The 25268-nt window shown below is 30.5% G+C and overlaps 1 protein-coding gene across 3 annotated transcripts in view; it reads left to right on the top strand.

Annotated features, from left to right (window-relative positions):
* The window catches only part of Trim9 (E3 ubiquitin-protein ligase Trim9), a 100325-nt gene that overhangs the window by 64731 nt on the left and 10326 nt on the right, over window positions 1-25268 (top strand). For 2 of the 3 annotated variants that reach the window (XM_035878338.2, XM_035878340.2), the window contains exons 3-5: window positions 14751-14846; window positions 16854-17247; window positions 18850-18882. In XM_035878338.2, coding sequence (XP_035734231.1) covers window positions 14751-14846; window positions 16854-17247; window positions 18850-18882 — 523 coding nt within the window. The remainder of the gene's footprint in view (window positions 1-14750; window positions 14847-16853; window positions 17248-18849; window positions 18883-25268) is intronic. The other variant, XM_035878339.2, reaches the window with a different exon arrangement.

Here is a 25268-nt window from a genome sequence, read left to right as displayed (position 1 = left end):
CACGCGAAACTTCCCTTATTCCTTCTATTTCTTTCTTACTCACTTTCTCCTCGTGTTATTCTTTTCTATTTTTTTTCTTTTCCTTCTTCTTTTTTTTTTTTCTTTTTGCTTAATTCTTCCATGGTTCGCTTCGCCACACTTAACGCGCCATGAAACGTAATGGTGAAAAGCTCGAGGTGGTGGTGAAAGTGGTAGAGAAAAAGGAAAAGATGAAAAAAGAAAGAAAGAGAGAGAGAGGGAGAAAGAGATGGAAAAAGGACTACTGAATACCGTTCGTCCTTTTCCATACGACGACGTTACAAAGGCACCTCTGCGTAGAATCAACTGAGTTTCTAATGAACTTTGAGAATCCTTCGAACTATTCTACGTTGGACATTGCAAAACTAGTTCGAAACCATGCTAAAATTTTCCTCGAGTAAGGAAATTCTAATCGATTTCGTGTCGCCTCGTCGAAGATCTTTTTCTTTTTTTTTTTTTTTTTTTTTTTTTTAATATCATTTCTTTTCTTTTCAGTATATGACAAATCAAAAATAAAGATAAATAAGAGTAACTTGAAGGGAACTCTTTATTATGTTCAATATAGATGTTCATTAATTATTGGTCGTTCAAAGGTACAATTAATATCTACCCTGAGTAACAGGTAATTAATATCAACATGATTTATCACATTTAACGAACATGCCAAAGTAGATATTCTATTATGGAAAGAAAGATTAGCTCTTCGTATAGCTGAAACGATTAGAACAAATCGGTTCTGAGTTATCATCAATCACTAAAGAATGTAATCACGCACGCAATGGGAAATGTTCTCACGTGAAATAGGCACAGTAAATCGTGACGAGTAAAATCAAGGAGGTTCTATGTTTCTGATAAGTCTCACGTAATAGAATTCGTTTCATTTGAAAATGTGATATATATGTGGATGTACGTAAAACTATAATTCAGCAAAGATCGATCATGTCAATTCTTTTTCTTTCTCTCTCTCTCTCTCTCTCTTTCTCCCTCTCTCCCTTTCTCTCTTTAATAGAAACCTGTGAATTCTATTTGCAAGATGTTAATTGAACAACGTTTCTACGACATTCCAACTAGATGAGGATCCTCGGGATAGTAAATATACAAGAGAGAGAGAGAGAGAGAGAGAGAGAGAAAGAGAGAGAGAGAGAGAGAGAGAGAGAGGAATGCTCAAATGTAGTTTCAGCATATTATCGCGATTATCTTCAAGGAAATCGTATTCCTACTCTGCGTTATACGGGTCGAAAGAGCGAACGATATCACGGCTGAAACGGATAGTCCTCTGGAAGAAACCATCTTCACAATAACCACACCCTTGGCAGTATAGTTAATTTGTATGCGTAGTCGTGAGGAGGTAAGAGAGTACCCTCGTTTGCAGTGGATTATATGCAAATTGAGAGACTTCCTACTTATACGTCTATCTCTCTTTTTTTTTATTTTTTTATTTTTTTTACATGTATGTATTTAGATACAATATATTTTGTACTTACAATAAAGAAATACTTACTATATATGTATGTCTATGAATGTATGCATGTATGTATGTGTATATACGTATGTATGTATGCGTGCGTGATTATGTATACGTGTCAACGTGTATATAGTTATTTTTTTCCTGTTTTGAAACACGACCACTCAGTAATTACCTCTACGTTATGATAATTTAAATCCATGAATTAACATTCTGCATGCTTCTATCATATAAATTTTCATGTTATATTTCAGAGCGTAATTATGGAGTCACAGAAAAGCTTGTGCTTTCTGGCGTTATTGAAAGGATAGAGATAATTTCATAGGTCTTTTCGTGATAGTCGAATGTTGATCACGATCAATATGGAACATTTTGAACGTATATATACATGCATATATATATATACATACATATATATATATTATATATTATATATTATATATATATATATACACACATATATATATATATATATATATACACATACATACATAGACAGATATGTAACGTAAAAGCTGGCAACATATTCGCATGTTCATGTTTCACGATCTTTCGATCGGACATTGCGGCTAAATATGGAAACGTAAATAACGAAAAGCTGATAAAAATTGCAGATACGTTTGTATGCTCGGCGTGAGTTGACTCGAATCGAATTTTCTTTTTCTCCTTTTCTCTCTCTCTCTCTCTCTCTTTTTCCTTCTCTCTTTTTCTCTTGCTTGTACTCATCCATTCGTCCAACAGAGTTCGCTTTATAAAACACGACTCGTACCCATCGGCTCATCGAATGTGGTTTTTCGGTTCGTATTCATGATCGAGCAGAGATAGTACGTTGGAAAGGAAAGAGAGAGAGAGAGTGTGTGAGCGCACAAACGACGTGATTTAGCGAGGGCCATATCCGAAGAGAGAGAAAGAGAGAGAGAGAGAGAGAGAGAGAGAGAGATACATGAACCTCTCGAACGATGGGTCTCTACGACAGCATCGTCGAACGTCGAAGCTCGTCGGATTTATAAGTCGAAAATGCAATGCTCTCCACCTCTCACCCGTGCTTGAAACTCCCTCGCGCAGATATTTGAGATTTATCGATTCCCCTGAGGGAAGGAGAGAGAGGTGGAAGAGTTGGAAAAACGCAGTATGCAACGATAAAAATATCGCCTTATATGTATATATATATATACATGTATATATATATATATATATATATATATATATATATATATACATGTATATATGTATGTATATATGTATGTATGTATGTATATATGTATGTATATATGTACATACGTAAACGATAGTTCTGTTTGGACGAAAGGATTTGGAGCTTTAAATTTCTTTTTCAAATGTGATAGTTTAAAAAAGTATAAGTATATTGTTAAAAACGCGTATGTAGCGCGTAAGTTATATAGCTTTAAATAAAATCAATTAATATTAAAAATTATTAATCATATGAACATCGATTGAATTATTTAAAAATATGATATAGCTCATATCATATTTGAATTCTTTAAATCACGTTTTAATTTTCTACGTGTGTGTGTATGACGCATCGTTGAAAACATATTAAAGATCCATATAAACGTAAAAATATATGCATCTCTGAAATACGAAACGTTGATATCTTTTCTTTTTCTTCTGTCTCAACGAATTGTATGAATGAATGGTAGGAAGAAAAAAGGGGTGGGAGGGACGTTGACCCACATCGATTCCCTCAGAGCCTTAGAAGCAGGAAAACAAGTCGAAGACCGTGTTGGTTATAAAAACAGTAGACCGCAGGTGTCTTCGTTTTGTTTCGGAGAAACCGGTCAAGGAGCGTGAGGTAGGACAGATGTCTCCTTATTGAGAAACAACACTGGAGAATCAGATTTCAACCTCTCCAGAGAAATCTGAAAGAGATATTGTATAAAGTGTTATTTTATTAAACAGCTTCTAACGGTAAGATACGTACAAATATATCTGTAACTATCATATTTCATATTCATTAAAAAAAAAAAAAAAAAAAAAAAAAAGGGATAGTAAAAAGAAAAAGGTGTGTGTACGTATAATAGAAATATGTTGGAAATAAAACGTAATCTTTCAATATATGAAGTAATATAATTAGATTGTTGTTATTCAGGTAAATTATAAATTTAAGATTAGATGTATATATATATATATATAATTATAATATATATAAATATATATAATTATAATAACAATTTAATAAATATTTAATTATAATAATAATTATAATTAAAAACGTAATGAAATTTTATAGTTACATTGTTAATACAAAATCATTTTCAAGAAAATCGAGCTTAAGGATTCATCGAATATATATATAGGTATACATGTGTACGTACGAGACACGCATCTAAGAAATATCAAGAAAATTGATTTGATTATATTGATAGTATCGAAGTACGTAGACAAAAAGAAAAGGTTTTTCTTTTTAAATCGATCTTTCCTTTAAGTTTCTACGATTTTTTGTTGCGAAGATATCGTTTTTGAAATATCGCCATTCATAATTTATATAGATACATCTGTTCGTATTAATAGTAGTCAAAAAAATTGTTTACGTTGAACCAGCTAAGCCGATCACGTAAATTCAAGGAGTTTATGTAGGTCACTGTGTCAATACACCTTTAATAAATTTAAGTCAATGAGTCAATATAAACGTCTTTTATTTATGTAGAAATATTTCTGAAATAATAAAACATAGAGATTTGAAACAAATTCATTAAAAAAATCACATTTACTTAGTGCATTCTTAATAATTTTTAACAATTTTTTATAAACAATTTGTAATACTCAATTTTCATAACAAAATATTTTTATAAACTTTAACCTAATATAACATATATATATATGTGTTTTATTATTTGTTATAAACAATTTTTATAAACAATTATAAACTAACGTTGCATAATCAGAATGTCACTTTACAAGTAGAAAATGTATAATTTGATTCATGATCACTGTTTTTAATATTTGTATATATTTTTGATAAATAATTATATTTTTTTATAAGGTAAGTTATACGATATGTGTATAACATAAAATAGAAAGATCTTGGTCACTTTTCAACGAGCTTCTTCATACTTTTTTGTATAACATTTTCTTATTCATCCATACACATATCTAGAGATATTATGTAAATTATATAAATTATATAACAAATAAAATGCAATGTAATATACAAAATAATTATATATTATAAATAAAATTTTTACACTATTTCACTTTACGAATATGAAAAATGTAAGAAAAGTACGGACAAACTTGGTGAGTTCTGTTAAAACGAAAAAACAAAAAAAAAAAAGAAGAAAAGCGTCGTCATTTGTGGTTGATTAAAAGAAACGCAAATGTGCCTTCAAACACATCTCGCAAGACGAGTATCACCATATCTCTCACCAACACAAAATGGTGGTCACGAGGTAAAAATTGGAGGGGTTCTTTCGTTCGTGCAACTAGAGGGTGCAACGGGTGTCGACGACGGCACTCGTTGCAACGAGGGAGAACAACGTTTTCGATGTGGTTCGTAGAAATATGGAAAAGAAAGAAAGAGAGAGAGAGAGAGAGAGAGAGAGAGAGAGAAAGAAATATGGAGAAAGAACGATGTTATTCGCGACGCGATACGCTTTATGATTCTTTACGAGTCTGTTCACAGGCTGAAGCCGGCAGACGAGACAAAACGTCTGACGATTCTATGGATTCGAGCAAAAAAGACAAAAAAAAAGAAAGAGAGAGAGAGAGAGAGAGACTTATCGTTTCTTCATTTTTTTTCTATTCCTTTTTGGTCGCACACCAGCAAATCAGCAGATCAGCAAACTTTCACACTTTTTCTGGAAAAACCTAGCAGAGAGAAACGTAGAATTTCCCTGAAATAATGACTATCTTTAGTAATCTCGTTTCTTTCTTTTTTCTTTTCTTTTTAATAAAAGAAACTGAAGTTTGAAGATGGGTTTTATATTTGATAAGAATATAACGTTGAAGTTTGATTTGGTTACGGTCCAAGTAAATCGTGGCTTATCACGTTTCAATGTAGAAATATGTACAATTTCAAATCTATTATTTCTTAATATGCAATAACAAGTAATAACATAGTAACGGTGTATACAATGCCGTATAAAGTTCGTAAATATCTGAGGAATTTGATTCACAAATCAAAACCAAGTAAATTACAATAAACTGTAATATACGTAAGTACGTTAATGTAGAGATTTGACCAATTTCAAACATTTCTTTAAATTATACGTAAATAATGTTCTTACAAAGCACAGACGATAATATTTATATACTTTACATATTACGAAAGGAAAATTATAAAGAGTTTATGCAAAATTAAACGAAACAAGACGATCTCTTTTACAACTTTGATTTTATTTTCTCAACTCCTTTCAAAGCGAATTTTAAAAGAGGTAAGCGCTGTTGTCTAATTCAACGACGAGCTCTAGATTAAATCTTAAATACCACCTTTTGTAATCTTCTCGAACGCCACCCCCTCTTTTTCTCCCGTAAGGATAATTCACGTGAATCTTGAATTTAAATTAGGCACCATAAATATTGCTTTATCTGCAACATGGCCGTTGCTTCGAATATAGCCGAAGGCGGAGTATCAAACAAGAAGCAACGAGTTCTCTATCTCTCCTTTTCTCATGTGCCGGAAAGCATAATGGTTTTAAGCGAGAGTGCGTGCGATTAAAAGGGGGTGCCACAAACGTGCCACAGCGATGTTTAGTCGAATTTTCGCGTTGAAACTATTAAGTACACATTCGTTTACCAAGAGAATCATGAAATTTCTGTATATTTAAATAACTAAATTCATCAATTATTCAAATTATTAAGAATAATATGTCGTAAGTGGAACATAGATGTTATTTATTCATATTTTCTTTTTATTTAATATAATTATCATTTTATAACATTTAATATAATAAATAAATATACATACTGTATATATTTATTTATCTCTTTTATATTTTATATTTTATTTTCAAACACAATAAATACATGTATATAAATGTCACATATATACGATATAATTCATAAAAATAATTTTAAAATATTACAAATAACAATTCTCAATATTTTTATAATTTATTTTTTCGTGCGCATAACAATGCAGATACCTTTTTAAAATAATTGATAAAAGAAAGTTTGAAGAAACTTTTTGTCTTTGAAAGGGAGAGAAAAAGAGAGAGAGAGAGAGAGAGAGAGAGAGAGAGAGAACGAAAGAGGAAAGAAAGACAGAGAGAAATAGAGAGACAGAGATCTATCTCATCGGATATGCGTGTGCTCGTAGCGTGCAGTTCGTCTGCGGTGTGTATTCATCGGCTAGTGTATAGTACAACGACGATGCAACGACGATGCAACTGTAAGGGCTGCGGAGCGAGGGTTGAGACGTATTTACGTAGGGTCGTATCCATCGAGCCACCGCCCTTCGCGTGTGCCGTCGTAAAGGGGCTGAACGAGAGACGCCGAATACGAAAGAGAAAGAAAGAAAGGAAAAGAGGAAGGGAGGAAAGGGAAGGGTGATTTTACTCCCACTGCACGAACGAAGGGTGAATCGGACGGGCTGCGACTTCACGATAACAACGACGAGAACGGTCTTACGTTGCGTGTCTCTCGCACTTTTCCTACGACGTCTCATGAATTTCTATCTTTCTTTATCTCTTTCTTTAATTGTCGTTCTCGTATCTTTCTATTTCTTTCTTTCAAGTGACCAATTATCTGTTTCATGATATGGAAAGCTCCATTTGTTATGACTCAACTCATCGAATAGTAGTTTTTCATTGATTTCATTATTTCGGCGGATAACGTCGAATTTCATAAAATACGAATCAATAAATAATGTTCAATTTAATATTAACAATATTATATTCGACGATTACATTTAGATGATAGATAAATATTGAATTATAAATCATGTAAATTGTATAGAACTGAATAACATTTTTATTTGTTTGAGTTATTTTGAATATAATCGATTAATTGCTATGTTGACACGGGCCAACGATTAAACATTCGCCAGAAGCTTTACATAATTATTTTTCTTTGTTAACTATTTATTATTCTATTAACAATATTTGTATCGATTTATTCGTAATCTCTTATTAATTGTATCGATTAGTATCTAATTTTACTAATGACATTCTCTTATTTCAGGCCATTGTACTTTGAATTCTATCATAATAAATACACCATACTATTTAATTATTGTTTTCAATTTACATATATACATACATATATACGTATTTCGCTTATTAAAATATAATTACCGGTTACACTGTTTCGAATAGAATCAAAGTCAATCATCAAACATACTCTTTTAAGTATTTCGAAGGAAATGACGTATACATATAGTGTGTGCAAATCAACGAAGGATAAAAGAAGGAATGACGAGGGTCTATGGGAAAGACGATCGTTATCGTGAATGTCGAATTAAAAATACGGTAACGTAGCGCATAATGGGACGATCATTATACTCGGCATCGTTATATTCTCCTCTTACTGGGAGCAATAGTACATCTCAAGGACAAGATCTTTACGGTAGTCCTTCATACCGACTTATTCTCTTTAATAATAATGAATAATTGCTTGAAAGTAGAAGATAATGAAATAGTAGTTTCGCACTTTTTAAAACCACCCTAGAAAGTAGCAAGGACACGGATGAATATATCTTACTTATGAAACGCCATGAGAGTTGCTTTATATGGTTGATTTATTTACAACGCCAAATTATATATATATATATATATATATATATATATATATATATATATACACAGAAGATATACAGCCGACTTTTATTGTTACAACTTTATAAAACGAGGCTTTATTTTCCCGAATGAAAAAATTCGAAAGAATTAATTTTATTTCAAATCAATTATCGAAGATCAATTAACGTGATTAAATCATTTAACTTGATAAAAATTAATAGGAAAAAAAAAGAAAAAAGAAAAAAAAGAGATATTTCGTTTTCCTTTAACACGATTTTCATGGAGTTCCTCAAATTTAATCATTACGATTCCGAATAATAGAATATCAATAGAGAATCGTTCATTTGCAAGGAAGATCAATAGTCAGACCACTGTGCATTGCTTCTTTGCTTTCTTGAAAGCATCGAACGAATATAATGGCTTCCTCTTTCACAATTTTATGTGCCGGCTTTTTTATTTGGCCTTCTCGTTTCGAAGAAACTTATTGCGATTCATCGACAAGGAAAAGGCCGGTAAGCATATTGATCTAATTGTAAGCGCTCTCGACTTCCGTAATTACTCCAGCCACCAACTGGCTTGGGGATTCGATTCGGTACGTTGTGCTTAATTAACGGACGTAACAATGAGCGTGTTTCGCTGTTGTAATTGTATCGGTACGTATTTGTTGTTTGTTGAAGTTTTCAAGAGAAAGAGAGAGAGAGAGAGAGAGTGAGAGAGAGAGAGAAAGGAAGGAGGAAACCATCGAGTTTATTCACGGCCGTTCGAACTACTCGACGGGTAAAAAATACGAATCAAAACTTTTTTACCCTCATCCTAAGAGACCGAAAAAAAAACCCAAGACTTCCCTGACTTTCAATCCTTTCCTCTGAAATTTCTTCCTTTTCTTCTTTCGCATCTTTCATTTCTCTAAACGAAAGGCGATGTATCCTTGTTTTTATTTTTTTTTTTTTTTATGTTTTTTTGTTTTTGTTCTGTTCTTATTCTTTTATCTTATTTTCGTTTAATAACAAATCTTAATCATCGTTAATTTATTTTAATTAAATTACCATCATACAAATTCTAATATACAGATCATTTCTATGTATTATATAGTATTATAGATATTCTTTTAATTGTGTTTTCCTTTTTTTTTTTTCACTAGCTTGAGGTATATACTTTTAGTAAATAGCTAATAGTTAATTTCGTATATCAAATCGTATAGAAGCATTGTAAAATATACCGTTAATCAATGCCAGTTTAGTTGCCATGCACGAATCTGGGCGATAGAATCCAAAGTAATTAATAATATGGAATTAAGGGAATGACTCGATAAGAAAGAAGCAACGTCAGGAACAATTTCTCTGCGAAGCTAATAATCAGTAATGGGTGATTTGTTTTCAAATATTCTGTCTTCGTTTCTCTCTCTCTCTCTCTCTCTTTCTCTTTTTCTTTTTCGTTTTCTAAATCTATTTGAAATATATATGAGTTATCGCATGAGTTAACTTTTTTCCAAAGCCTTATTTACGACTGTTATCTGTCGTTGTAATCAATAACTTATCGATTCTTCATTGTTACTCTTATTAACGTCATAGTGAACGTACAGTTTATTAGATTTTTTTTTTTAGATCATGATATTTAATTTAGTATCGAGTTTTATTAACGATTTTAGACAATCGTTAGAACAATTCGAAACTGGTCGACGATAGATCATTCGATAGATTTATGAAACAAATATGTATCGGGTGCATACGTATTTATGTATTCTACATTTAATTTTCGAAAGTTTTCTTGATCAGTTTACGAGTTATCGTATCTTGAAAGAAACTTGAGTTAAATTAACGAGCGCTGTTTCATTTTAGTCGGTTGGTCGTAAAATTTATAGATCGTTTCACCTAAGAAGAGACTTCTAGAAAAGAAATGAAATAAGTCTTTTGAGATAAACGAAGAAAGAAAGATAGATAGATAGATAGAGAGGGAGAGAGAGAGTGAGAGAGAGAGAGAGAGAGAAAAGAGAGTATAGATCGTGAAACAAGGCAACAAGAATGTCTTACGAGAGAGTGCCATTTCGATGTGATAGAACGACCAGAGTAATTAATAACAATGGCCGGTACGTTTAAAGGGAATGGAAGAGGGGAAGGGTCACACCGCGTCGAGAACAATTCCGTGGCATTCTATTAACCGGCCTCGTGATTCGACTTCAGAAACTTAGGAGGAAAGCTGCGGAAATTACGGTGCGCAGAGGGGCCGGCGTTAACTCGAAAGGAGTAACTTAATTACCCTCCAGCACGAATGCCTGCCTGGCACGAAGTTTTCGTTTTACGTGTGTGTAGAATGTGTTATATATGTTATATATATATACATATATATGTATATATATACATATATATGTATGTATATATATATACGTATATATGTATATATATATACATATATATGTATATATATGTGTGTGTGTGTGTGTGTGTGTGTGTGTGTGTGTATGAATATATATTCCTTTATATAGTATAGTATATACATATATATGTACATATCTCATACATTTAAGCATGTATATATACATATTTTTTTTAAGTTCATACATAAATAGTTTATGTTCGCTTTATGATATAAATTGAAATTCAACATCGATCCTAAACGTGATATCAAAGATATTTCGTCATATCTAGCTGAGGGAAATCTCGTCGTCGTGAAATTAGTTTTATTTCTCAAGCAAATTTCTACATCAATGTATTACCTTACTCTCGGTCTTTTCTATCGTATCTCATTTTTTTAACGTTCTTTTTTTCTTTTTCCATCTCAAGTTCTTATTTCGCATTATAAATGATTGTTCAACGACTAAATTTTTATAGAAATAGAAAATTTGTTTATATGGTAATTTTACATGACAGATCTATTTACGTAAATTGGATTGAGGATAATGAAAAAGTTCGTTGGCAACACGAAATAATAAAAAAGAATGGTACTTGAAGATATCGAAATAGGGGAGGAAAGAATGTAATCAATCGAGGCTTATATTCGGCAAGGACTTCCAAATGATTTTTTGTCACCCGTTCGAAATCCCCAGGAGCTCTTTTCATGCTAATAAGATTTTGTCAGCCGTCGACGACGGAGTGGAAAAGAGGGCATGCTTCAAACGAGAAAGAGAGAAATAGATAGATAGATATATAGACAGATAGATAAAGAGAGAGAGAAAGAGAGAGAGAGAGAGAGAGGGAGAGAGAGAGAGAAATATGTTAGGTTGCAACGCAGAATCCAAACCTACATAAAAGTAGTACATACTATAAAATATTTCAGTTCACGTATGTACGTATGTATATATATATATATATATATATATATATATATATATATATATGTATGTGCATCCATACATACATACATATGTACGTACGTGCATACATATATACGTATATACATACATAAATACATAGTAAGTACGTGGCCTTTCATGGGATTCTAATTTAATATTTTTCTTTGCACTTGAACGCGAAACAGTATGCGAGAAAATCAAACATGGCAATGCCACGAAAATTTATAGTTTATTTTTAAACTCCTTGAAGGATATCTGTTCGTACTATTTTCATGTTCTCATAAGAAGTATACTATTCAAATTAATATATCAAACGATTTGATAAAGGATCAGGATTGTTTAAAAAGTTGGAATAATTTTTTTGTAAATTTTGATATTAATTTGATCGAAAGTTATGATTTATTTCTTAAATGTACGTCATATGAAGTTGAATAATAAAATGTTCTAAGGATTAACGGGTAAATTAGAAAAGAAAAGTTACATATGTGTCTTCAAATTTATAGATTTAATAAATTGATAAAATTTTTTCCATTTATAATATTGATTATGTTGAAAGTTATCATTCTTTTTTTTTTTTTTTAAACAATTTTGCATTTATATAATGCAAAATTGAAAAATAGTATTTTTGCAGAATAGACGTTGATGTTATTTCATTAAAAAAATAAAAAAAGGAAATAATAATTATGCATGTGTTTCATTTCCAAATTAATAGAATGACGTGGTTCGTATTATAAAAATAACATTGGATAGTAATCAGTAAAGATAATAAATTATCGACAATGTTCAATAACCATCGACCCATGAGTGTTTTCAAAAGGATAACGTTTTGTATGGATTTATCAGTATACTCTCTTGAAGCGCCGTTCACTGAGCCGTGCGATCACAATTATATAATGCAATATGCACGAGGGGAAGCGCGTAATGACGCACGCACGTGCGAACGCTCGCACGTGCTGTGATCGTGTCTTTCAATGTGTTCGTTTATGAATGCACAAGTTCCATGTTCGACGGTCGGTATTCGCCAGGTGTCACTATTTATTCGTTAAATTTTAACTCGTCGAAGATTACCCGATTATTTGTTAACAGCTTTAGAAAAGCATCAAGCCGAACAATCATTCTATTAATTATATTATATATTATGTAAAATTATTTTATATATGGATAAAGATATTTATTGTTTCATTATTATTTTATTTCCTTTTTTTGTTTTTTCTTCTTCTTTCTAATATTATTCGAACTTTATTAATTCTTATGAAATATCAAATATATTAAAAGGTGTATTAAAACGCTAAAGAAAAATCATATTGATATTATTATTATTATTATTATTATTATTATTATTATTATTATTATTATTATTATTATTATTATTTCAAAATTATTTATAAAATTATTTTACGTATATAATATTGAGTTAGCTCTCAGAAATCTCAGAAATAACGAGAATCATCCTACTCGAAGGATTTTCTTAACAAAGGCTGAAATCTTGAGGCTCGCCCAGATTTTTCGATACGTGTTCCTCATACAAAGTCCATACGAAGGGAAAATCAAGTAACGTGTCCATCCTATCGAGAAATTTAAATCGACGATTCTGGACAAGCATAAAACGTGACGCATACGTAAATAGCTTGAAGAAAATCTCGTCGCATTTTCTCAGACTATTCATATAATACACGTTTTATTAATTTTTCATAAAATATCCTGATAGATGACTATACTGCTTTTATTTTCAAAAGTTTGAACTTATCGAGAAACAATGTCTTTGTTTAAGTTCATCTCGAGGAACAAAAGCGCTTTCATCGATCTCCTTTCTCTCCCCTTTTATTTCGTCTTATTTATGACACACGCGTTCGTTGTGTTCCATCGTGAGAAGTGAAAATAATATGAATAAAGAAGAACAAATCTTCTTGATATAATTAACAGGTCTGTTATCGAGACTCGTTGTAATAAGTTGATTAACGAAAATTAAATTCGTAATAAAAATCCTACTATAATTTTGATTCGATTGAGAAATCACTGTATTTGTTTTAGTGTACATTTAATTAATTTTCTTTTTCATTTTCTTTAATAACGATAAAATTGAAAATGTTAAAGTCAATTTACTATTTCACTTTTCTTTCCCTTTTTTTTTTTATTTTTCTTCTTTTTTCTTTTTTTCTTGCTCTCACTTCCATCATTTAACGTTGTTTTATAAGTAGAAGCATACTCTGTCAGCGAGAGGGCAACCGCTTGAAATGAATTAAATACTTTGCCAATGCAATTAGATTTTCCTTTGAGCGTACTTAAAAGGCAACTTACAAAGATATGCCATTAAAAGTTTTACTTTAAAAACACGCTAATTTTATTTCTTATCGTTATCTATATAGGACGATGTAGGTGGTTTAGACACGTTACGAGGACTTCCTTCTTAATTTTTATATTCGGCCATTATTGTCTTTCTTTAATTAACATTAATAGCTTCGATAAATTATGTATCACAACAAAAAAGATGAATAATTTCTTTATCATCCTGTGCTTTATTTTATTTGACGCAATTTCATTAACGAAATCAATATATGGGCACTAATTTTATTGAATTTACTATATATATACATATATCTCATTTATGTCGTACTCGTGTCATCGTACGATGAACGTGAAATGGATTTAAAGTTTGTTCATTTATTTTTGACAATATTCATTATAGAGAAGTGATTTTGAGATGAGAATAAAATTATATATACCTAATTTTTATTAATAATATTAAAATGATAATTTTCTAATTAATTTCTATTAATTTAAACAACAAGAAGATTAAAGCGATCGGAAGATTTATCCGTCGAAATTATTCACTCAGGCTAGAAATCTTCCCATGCACTTTGAATCGCATAATTATATGCACGTCGCACCTGTATAATGGAACGAACGTGAAAAGCATTAAGCAGAATATTGGAGTACAGTACATGCGAATACGCGCGCGCTCGCATGTGTGTGTGGGTGTGTGGGTGTATGTATATATGTACGTATGTACGTATGTATATATGTACGTATGTATGTATATATGTATGTATGTACATATGTGTGTACACACAAAGCCGTAAAATTCTTCGCACTTCTGTGATATGTTTTTCACGATAAAATCGTTCCACCGTGTATAGTATTTAAAATCAGTCCTCCATCCGTTTCGTTAAAAATTTCGTTTCTTTTTATTTGAAATGAAACAAAATAAAAACAAAAAAAAAAAAAAAAAAAAAAAAAGAAAAGTGTTTCACGTTTATTAACGCGTTTTCGTCATTCATTTCAGACGGAGCTATCGCAAAATTTACAACAGCTATCGGAGCGTGCTCGTTCCACGACGGAATTCATTCAGAGGCTCAAAGGAATGACGGACAAAGTACATGTGAGTAGATCTTTCCGTATCTTTTTGGATTTTAGTCGAATGGCCCAGAGGAACATGTACCTATCCTATACCTATAGACATAAAGTGTATACATATGCTCTCTGGAATGGGCAAAAGGATAACACGAGGAGATTACTAAGGATAAGCTATTTAACCATTATTATTATTATGATTATTATATTCGACCTTTTCGTGTCAGAAAGCTTCCTTTTTTTATATATGAGAATCTAAATTTAACTAAATGATGCTTGAATCTCTTAACTTATTATTTATTACTAACAATGAATCTTTCATTGTTTTATTTTTTCTTTATAAACAAATATGAAAAATGTTTCGTCTATTCGTTATACGAAAAATTAAATTACAATCGAATTATTTTATAAAGAGAAAAAGAAAGAGAGAGAGAGAGAGAGAAAGAGAGAGAATATTCGTTTTTTTTTACTTTATACAGTATAATAGTTCGAATTTCGTATATAATCGTTATAGTTAAATAATAAATTAATTACCTTATATATCGTGAATTGAAAATCAATATATCGATAACATGATTTCATTTGAATTCTATTTTAGTCGTAATAGTTAAAAAAAATTATAATTTTTATTGCAAACCACCATATCCGTATTTTATTAAAGTACTATGGAAAAAAGAGGAAAGCAAAATTGAGAATGTCGAGCGACGCGAATCCGGATTGCGAAGTCGTTCGACGAGCAGACTGAGAAGTATGGAAAAGAAGAGAGAGGAGAACGGAAAATTTAGTTTGCACAAATGGAATCGGCGTACTTTTCTCTTATCGAGTAAACACAGCCACCCGTTCGATTTTCTACCGTCCCTACGGTATTTTAGAAGAATCGCCTTATAAGTTTATACCGCTTTCAATCGTCCTACAATTCCTACGGATAAGGATGAACATTCTAAAGCAAGTAAAATCGTTTCATTGCATTCTCGAATACGTAATCACGAATTATACGTTAAAAGAAGAAAGTGAAAAAAAAAGAAAAATGAAAAAAAAGAATCGAATTAATATTTATTCGGAAAAAAAATCTAAAAACCATTTTTTCAAGCTTTATTGAATGCACTTTCAAAGTATAATGCAATGAGCATTTAAACGTTTTAATCTGACGCAGAAAATAATGTTTTTTACAGTCTCTACTTAGAAATACCTTTTAATTTTATAACTTCGTTCAACCGTATTAACATACAAATTGATAATGGAGGAAATATTATAGGATATATTAAATAATATTTGATCATTCAATATGACAAAAATATTGTATGTTATTAACTAAAGACTATATATGTATATATTATTGGGTTACCTTAAAAGTAATACGAGCTTTTAGAGTACGTTATGAAATAACGCATAAAAGTAAACACATTCAAACTTAACTTAAAATATTTTTACCACTATTATTTACAATTTGTTCTCATCCTAATATAAAATAGTTAATATCTTGATGATAGAAACTCTTGAGGACGTTTTGATCTTTGTTCATCCTCAAGTCTGTAATTCTCGGAAGGAAACCATCTTTAACCTTTGGGTTACATTCATAAGCTTACACATACTTTATTTATTGTTGTCGTATCAGTGTTTTCCCAACGTAACTCCTATAACGAAATATACCTTAAATGTTCTTTCATCACTTACATAATAACTTTTATTTTTTCATTTTTAAATTAATGTGTAAAAAATTAAACCTATACAAAACACTAAGATCAACATTAAAAATCATTCATTCTAATCAATAAGAAAAAGAAACACATTGATTATAGAATAATCTAATATATATATTACAATTTATAATTTATTTCAATTAACGATATATTCTTTATTTTTAATTGTTCATAAAATAATATATATATATATATATATATATATATATATATATATATATTTGATGTAACAAGATTATATCACGCTGATAAAAATATATTTAAAAAAAAAGAAAAGAGATAATGTAATATATTATATTACCTATAGAAAAATTAACAAAAAATAAATTTATTAGGAGGAATGCGTGGCACTGGAAGAAGAAGTGGAAGATCGTGTTGCAAATTTGGTGAATCTTCTCCAAGCAAGAAAATCACGATTGATCGAAGCCGCGCGACAAACTCGTGAAGCCAGGGTTCGTTCATTGAGGGATCAGGTTACGAGATGTGCAACTCACCTTCAAGCAACGACGGCACTTTTAACATTTTGTATTGAGGCTTTGAAGGAAACAGACAGTGCAGCTTTTCTCCAAATAGGCGGAATGTTATCAGTTAGAGCTGCCAATGCTGCAGGTTCTTGGGGTGGTGCCGAGGGTGTCCAAGAGATCGCTCGTCTTCCTCTTCTTGATCTTACCCTCGATGATAAACCTTTAAGACGAGCTATCGATCAACTAACATTCGTTCAACTCAAACGTAAGTACTTTTTTTTATTTTCCACTTTCTTTGTTTTTCTTTAATCTTAAATAGCAGCCTTTATCCATGTTAATATATCATGAAATATCATGAAATAAGTACATTCTTAAAACTCGTATAATTAATTGTAAATAAATTTTTTTAAGCATGAAACTTACTTTTTATGAACTAATAACGAAGCTTATGAATTTTTTCTACTTGACGAAGTTGATAAAAAATGTTCAATGATTTATTCGTTTCTGATAAAGCGAAGCGAATTCTAAAATACCATTTTAAATAGTACAAAAAAATTACCGTATCCTATCGCGAATCGAGAAGCTCGTTAGTTAGTAGAGAAATTTTGTAATTTATGAGGAGTTAACAATGTTTGATTTATGGAGGAGCCATGAGATTTTTGCAACGTCATATCGGCCGAACGTTATTAGAATACATGTCCTGTTTACCCTTTTGATGATTAATTACAGTATTAAGTCGTCGAGTTATTTAGAAAATTCGTTAATATATTTCACTACGTGTCCTTTTTTACATTCTTTCCTGGTTAATTATTACGTCGTCTGTATATAAAATTTTCTTTAAGATTTTTTTTTATAAAAAATTTGTTGCACATATAAAACTACATACATCGGTTATTAATATTATTATTATCATTATTTATTATTTACTAAGTTACGATTTGAAATGACTATCATCATCATTATTATCGTTTGTTAGTTCTCGATACACGTGTAACTGCATTATCTGCCAATGCAGAAACCTGGTCTCGATCAATGACAGATTATTGGTGGATCCGTTTAATGAAATAGCCCGAATAATTCATGCACGCTGCACGTACGGCTTTGACAAACGCTTTGTCCATAATTCCACCTAATAGGAATATATTTTCCAACTTGGTTAATCCATCCGCTTGGATAATTAAACGGCTACTTTATTAAAGCGGTCGTACATAAATTCATCGTATCTACGACGGATCGCACGTATTTGTAAATAATCGTTTAGGTTGGGAAAGAGCAGAGCAGCGGGTGGAAGGGCGGAAGAGCAGGAATTAGTTGAGATTAATGAGATTGTCGGTTGAAATTTGAATAGGGGAGAAGGTAATCACCAATTAATATTACGTTTTGCTGTCTATCAACTTTCTCTACATTTTATTTTTATTTATCATTTTTCAAATCTTTCGTATAGATTTTGTAAGAAGACATTTCGATTCGATAACTTACTATCTCATTAAAATCGACATTACTTTCCATGAAAATGATCTCTCAATGGCTCCTCAAAGTCTTCACAAATTGTCTCGAGTCTTTGACGTTATTCGTTTGACAAGTGTACATATCTGACGATTATAATAAATGTAAAAGTAAACTCGAGTTTCAAAGTCGAATCATTTTGCGATCATAATCCCGTGTTTTCGTTGCATCGTAAATTTACTGTAAAGATGATCATAGCTGATTTATTATTATTTTTTTTTTTTAATTAAATAAATTGGAACTGTCTATTTACTCAAATTTATGGGTGTACATATATATATACACTATATATATATAGACACGTACATGTATTTTTCATGATGTAATATTTTAATCAAATTTTTTGTAATGTTGGACGCAGCTTCCGAAGGAGAAGAACGATATCCTACGGCAGGTAAAGAAATGATCGCAAATTAATTATGAATCTAATCTAATTATAATTCCTTTTGATGTTATAAAATCAAACGCAGAAGTTTCTTTTTAGAACACAGAAAAAAAAGAAGAAACGTAATTTGCCTGAGCAAATTTTCGAAATTTTGTTTATACAGAAAATCATATGCGATATAAATGTCATATGATTCATAAATGGAGTTTTACTGCATTACTGCATTACTGCAGATAGGACGTAACAGTCACTTAAAAAATTGATTAATCATGTATTGTTTTAACTTTTAAATGCACATAAGATTGCACAATTATGAAATAATTTTTTACAAAACAAAAAAAATTACAACGGTGTAATATGTTACCATTATTCCCACTTTTAATATTAATAACTATATAATATATTTTTAATAATATATTTTTTCCTGAAAATATCTAAAAAAGAAAAAAAAACAAAGTTATACGTTAAAGAATTAACGAAGTTTTATATTACTGACTATTAAATTGAAGTTCATCGTAATCTTTACTGGGAAATATAAGATTATTTTGAAAAGCGGAATTTATTTACGATACCAGTCCATATTTATATAATAACCTTATGGGAAAATATATTGATGACATCTTCTCAACGTTTGATACTTCCTTCGGCCGATTTCGTCGAAGGAAACTCGCTTAATAATTTGACATCGCCCCGGGGATGCGATAGGCCCCAACCAAAGCGAACGAGCCTTTCTCTAAAACGTTTGAAAAGCGGATTAATTAGGCGCCGGTGCTTCGACGACGACGGTAGCTACAGGCTTAACGATCTTGGGGCCTTAAGTCGTTACAAGGACACCCTCCTTCAAAGATGTCTTCTTTCTCTTTCTCGCTATCTTTCTTCCATCCTTTTCTCTCGTATTATCTACCTCCTCATCATCATCAACTTTCTCTCCGCCTCCTACAAGTCTTATATCGAAGGTTCCGTTTGGTTCTTCATCGACGTCGATCGGCTCTAATTAACGAAGCATCTTCGTGTGGGTGTGACTCGCGACTAATTATAATCGAGACTTTCGGTTGATTATTCTTTCTTCTTTTTCTTTTCGTTCTTTCTTTTTTTTTTTTTTTTTTTACCTTCGTATCTAATCATTAGGTGTTGCTCGCCGACATAATTAAGATAATTAAAATATAATTATTACACCGATCGAATATAACGAAGTAACTGTATTTTTATATTTCGTGATCTTTAGAATAATGTTCCGAGAATGTTTGATAAGAATTAATTTTTTTAAAACGATTCGATCGAATTCGTTAATAACGAACGTTCGTTATTCATAAAAATTTTTCGATTATCTTCAAAATTAATTTTTATGATTCCACGTCTCTCATCCCATTCGTTTCTCTTTTCTCATTCATTTAAATGGGGAGAGCATGTAAATCGAGGTTTTTAGATATGTTTTTAAAATTAAGAGGATTTCGTTTTTAATACAATGTGTTCCACGCATGCATTTTGTTTCGTTGGGAAAGCGGATAATAACTGATTTCGCTGAATACATATTACGCTTGAAATAAAATACAATTGAATCGAAAAATGAAGTAAAAATGGATATTCGATGAAAAACGAATTAAAATATTTCGTAATGCCCGATGAATAAAAAAGTAGAAATAGATGATATGGTATTTTATTTTTCTTTTTTTTTCTTTTTTATTTCTTTTTTTTTTTGTTTCTTCATAAAATTTTACTGATATTATATTTATATTTCAAAGAGTTTAAAGAGAAACATACATATTTCTTTTTTTTTTTTCTATCTTCAACTAATTTGTACATTTTATTTATCTTCCACGTCAAAGTGTTCTCGACGAAGTCCTCCAACCACTCGAAATGGTTCAGTGTTATTCAAAAGTTTATCCATCGAGAGTAGTTTATTCATTAAGGAAAGTCGAAACGAATTCTCTGTTAGATTCCCGATTCCGCATTAGACTTCGGGAGAGTTCTGTTTACGTTGTCTGCGCTAATTTTCAAATTCATTTTATGCAATTAAAAAAAGGAACAGACTAACCGAGAAACGAAATTCATTCTCAATTGTAAATCTACTCGAAGTTTATCCATTTACACGAGAAAATAATTCTCTCTCTTTCTCTCTTTCTTGTTGGAGAAGTATCGATTAGACGAATGGAAAAAAAGGGAGAAGGGAATAAAAGAGGGATGGAAAACATGGTACGTATGGTACGTGGTTATCGCACGATCTCGAATACGAGTGCAAATTTACCGAAACTGCGAACGACGCGACTCTAACGGATGTACACGCAATATTAAAAATTAAATTATCGTGAAACAAAGAAAGAAAGGGGGGACAAGAACGAGACCAGTCTCGTAACATTCGTTTTACTAGTTTATGACAATGATTATATGGAAACGTTTATGGTAGCAAATTCTCTATAAACGAATAATGAAAACCAGCCATTATATCTTATTACATCGTTTATTTGCTATGTAATCGCTAACTTCAACTACTTCAACTTCGTCTACTTTGCTTTTTTATTTTTCTTGTTGTCAAAACAAATCGAAATTTAACGTACGTAATACATGTTCGTTCGTCATTTTCTGTTAATTTTCTTTCAATTTTTTTTTTTTTTCATTTTTTAATTGGAATCATAAAAATCATCTTACTACGATTTATTTATATTTCTTTTATATATTTTATTTTATTTTATTTTATTTTATAATTATATTTTATTCATACATTTATATGTATTATTATTTGTTACGTAGAATGAATCTTATTTGCCATAATTATTATCAAACAATATCATTTTACGTTGATATTTTTCTTAAAAAACGAAGATTGTAATCTTCATGAAAATTTTTCCAAGTGAAAACTAATCAAAAGAAAGTGTTTCAAATGGATTGTTTTTATCTTTTTTTTTTTTTACAATCTGTAAATAAATAAAGTTATTTCAAATAACAATCATTATTTATATTCAAATAACAATCATTAATTTATATTATTTATTTTAATTTCACTATTACATTTTATTTTTTTTCAATCAACATTAATCATGTACTTTCAAATCACACTTAAATATATTTATCCGATATCTTTTTCAATCTGGAAACCATAATAGCAACTTTTTTTATCTTCGAAGATCGAAAAACGAATAAGCAATAGAAAAAAAAAAAAATAAATCGTACAATTTGACGATTGAAATTTCGTTTTTTCCTGTCGCTTCTACGTGAATCCACTTTAATACTTGTTTGTAGGTGGAAAACAGGATTATCACGACTGGTCAGCAACTGTAGAGATGAGAAAAGAGAACCGTAGTTACGAGTAAAAGGGGTAGAAAGGGAAGAAAGAGGGAATTGAACAGGAGGATAAAAGGAAAACGGACACAAATGCATATATTATTAAACGTCTAGCTAACTGGCACGTTATACAATTTTATTTCATTTATTATTCTTTTGGTTGTAAATGAATACGTTTAAAAAGATTAAGAAAGAGATAATAGAAATAATATACAGTCTGCATAATAGATAATTCGACTGTTCCATCAATTTTTTTTCTTTCTCATTGATAGGTTTATTACCCACGAAAGCTTTTACTTGCTATAATCTAGCCATATAATCTATAACTTTAACTAAAACAAAAATTAACAACAATAAGTATGTATACATTTTTTATATCTTACTTCATTTTATCGCAGCAAAATTATATATATATATATATATATATATATATATATATATATATATAATTATTAATTTAAATCATAATATTATATTAGTTAATATTTGCTTAGTATATATTGTTCGTATACTATAAATTTTGTAATATATATGTGTACAAATAGTTTTTTTCAGAGACGAAAAAAGTAGAATCTAAAGAGACGATATAAATTCTAAAATATTTATTCCTTCTGCAAGATACATTTATCAAAGAGAAAAATTCGAACGCCATCGCAGTTTTTCTCGATGTCTTTTTCTTCTTTTTTTATCTCGGTTCCTCTCTTTCTTCTTTTATTCTTGTTTCTTCTTTATTCTTATTTTTCTCTTACCTTTTTCTTTCTCTCGCTTTCTTTCTCCTCTCTCTGTCTCTCTCTTTCTCTTTCCCTCTCTCTCTCTCTCTCTCTCTCTCTCTTTCTTTCCTTCTTTCTCTCTCTCTCTTTCTCTTTCTCTTTCGTTTTCCTCTTCTTTCTTCTTTTTTTTTTTTTTTTTAAGAAGAAACATCGACCGCCTCTCGCTAGGTATCGGTTATCGATACTGTATCGCTGGTAGAGCTCGCGATAAATTACGCTGATACGGGCGTAAAACTTTTGCCATCTCGATTTCTCGACATTTCGACTTACGCTTGGGTATACTACCATAGTAAATATTCCTCCCTTGAAGAGAAAGACCTGACTGGTTGTTGGAATTGTTTCGTTAAAACCTATCCTTTGTTCTATACGTTTTTCCTTTTTCTTCTCTTTCACGTTTCGTTGAACATTAATTATGGACGTTGCACAACAATCCGCAAAACAATTACTGTATTTTTTTTTATTTCGTACTGGATCATGGTAAAGTAGAAAACGAAATAAATTCATTAAAAAGTGTGGATGTACTTGTATCGTTAATAAAATAATTTAAAATAAAGAGATTCACTTACAAAAGAATTCAACGTTTATTTTTTATCTGAAATATTTTCGAGAACGATTTACCGAAAATTCCAAATACTTTTTCACGTTTGACAAGAAAATAATTACGTTGAAAAATTCGAAATAAATATCAGGCATTATTTGTATAAATATTGTATATTTGCCAATGTCGTTATAATTATTATTAAAAATTCGTAATACCTTTCCGTATCGGATATTATTTGAAGAGGCAGCATTATCGGTGAGCTGATGAGTCAATTGTGAAAATCAGCTTTCCATTCATATTCCTGCCCTTCTTCTCTCCCTTGGTCTCTTCTCTGCATTTTTGGTGGTCTCTGTGGCCGATTGTACACGATCGATTATCTCTGATTACCCCATCTCTTTCCAACACACCCTTTCGTTTCGACCTTCCCCCAAAAGCGAGTTCGTCCGTCGTAAAATCCGTACTACCGACAAAATCCGGGCTCAGTAGTAATGCCGACGATATAGTCGGACAGCCGCAGCAGTGAAAAGAATTTACAATCCGAGTTTGGTGCTCCATCGAAAATCGACATCGGCTTACGAGCTTTTACGCCACACGATAAGCCACGCCCACTAATACAGACTATTCCTACATTTTTCCTGGTTATCTCTATTGCCACGTCATATTTTTTTAAAGATTCATCAATTACATTAAAATCGACGAAGGTATCCTTTCGTTTTTTAATTTTTATATACATAAATTCAAATTTGATTCTATGATGATATTATTAATACAGGTTTATTATATATCGTTTATTTTCTCTTAGTATGAAAGCATATATAAACGAATGTAACAATTAGAAATTGTTCTCAGTATCATCTACACTATCGTGGATTCTTTATTTTCGATCGAATCTCTATAGTAGATCAATTATTTTTATTGTTAAGTTCAATAATATCGTTCACATAATAAGTCTATTAACTTTTTGAATTCGTTTTTATTAGATTATTTATTAATTAACAATGATCGAATATCATCAATTTTTTCCATTAAAAATTAAACTCACTTGATTATTTATTAGTAAAAGAAAAAAAAAAGAAATACTATTTGCATAAACATGTATCTAAAAACGTTGGTTTATTTTTCGTAAAGTGAAACACATTAGTCCCAGATGCAAGCTTTATGCTAATAGCAATTTATGTGCATGTACATACATAATCTATGATCGTTCCATTAGTCTAATTTTACAATGTATCGCAACGGTAAGATCTTTACCCTTGACGAAGAACAGAACAACTATTTCCAAGGATAGATCAACGTCGTGAATTAGTTTGTCGTAATAAGATTAATATATTATTAATTTTGACGTCTAATCATAATCTTCAAAGATTATCGTTCGTTACTTAAAATTACATTTATTAACATTTATGAAAATTCTTTATTTTTATATCTATAATATCTTATTTTTCGTTTATAAATCTCATCAAATTTTTTTCGGAATCAATCAAAAGATTTTGAGAATAATTTCGATCTTTTGAAATTTAAAAATTCTGTAAATATTAAAAATTTCTAGGGTCGTTATGAATATAAGTAAGTATTTTAAATAAATAAAATGATTAATAACGAACGATAATGTAAATGAAATGGTATGATGAGTGAAACAAATATAAAAAAGAAAGAAAAGAAAGAGAGAACAGAGAAGAGAGTGAAAAGGGATCGATCAAGAATTCATACTGCAAGTAAAACCATTTAAAGCATTGAGTTAACTTTGAGAATCGCTTTAATCTGACGTACGTATGTTCACATGGACGTACACGTTTTCACAATGC

This window comes from Vespa mandarinia, chromosome 1 (assembly GCF_050613455.1).
Source record: "Vespa mandarinia isolate Hongniang chromosome 1, ASM5061345v1, whole genome shotgun sequence".
Lineage (NCBI taxonomy): Eukaryota > Metazoa > Arthropoda > Insecta > Hymenoptera > Vespidae > Vespa > Vespa mandarinia.
Note: the sequence above shows the minus strand (reverse complement) of the source record. Positions and strands in the feature narration are given on the sequence as shown.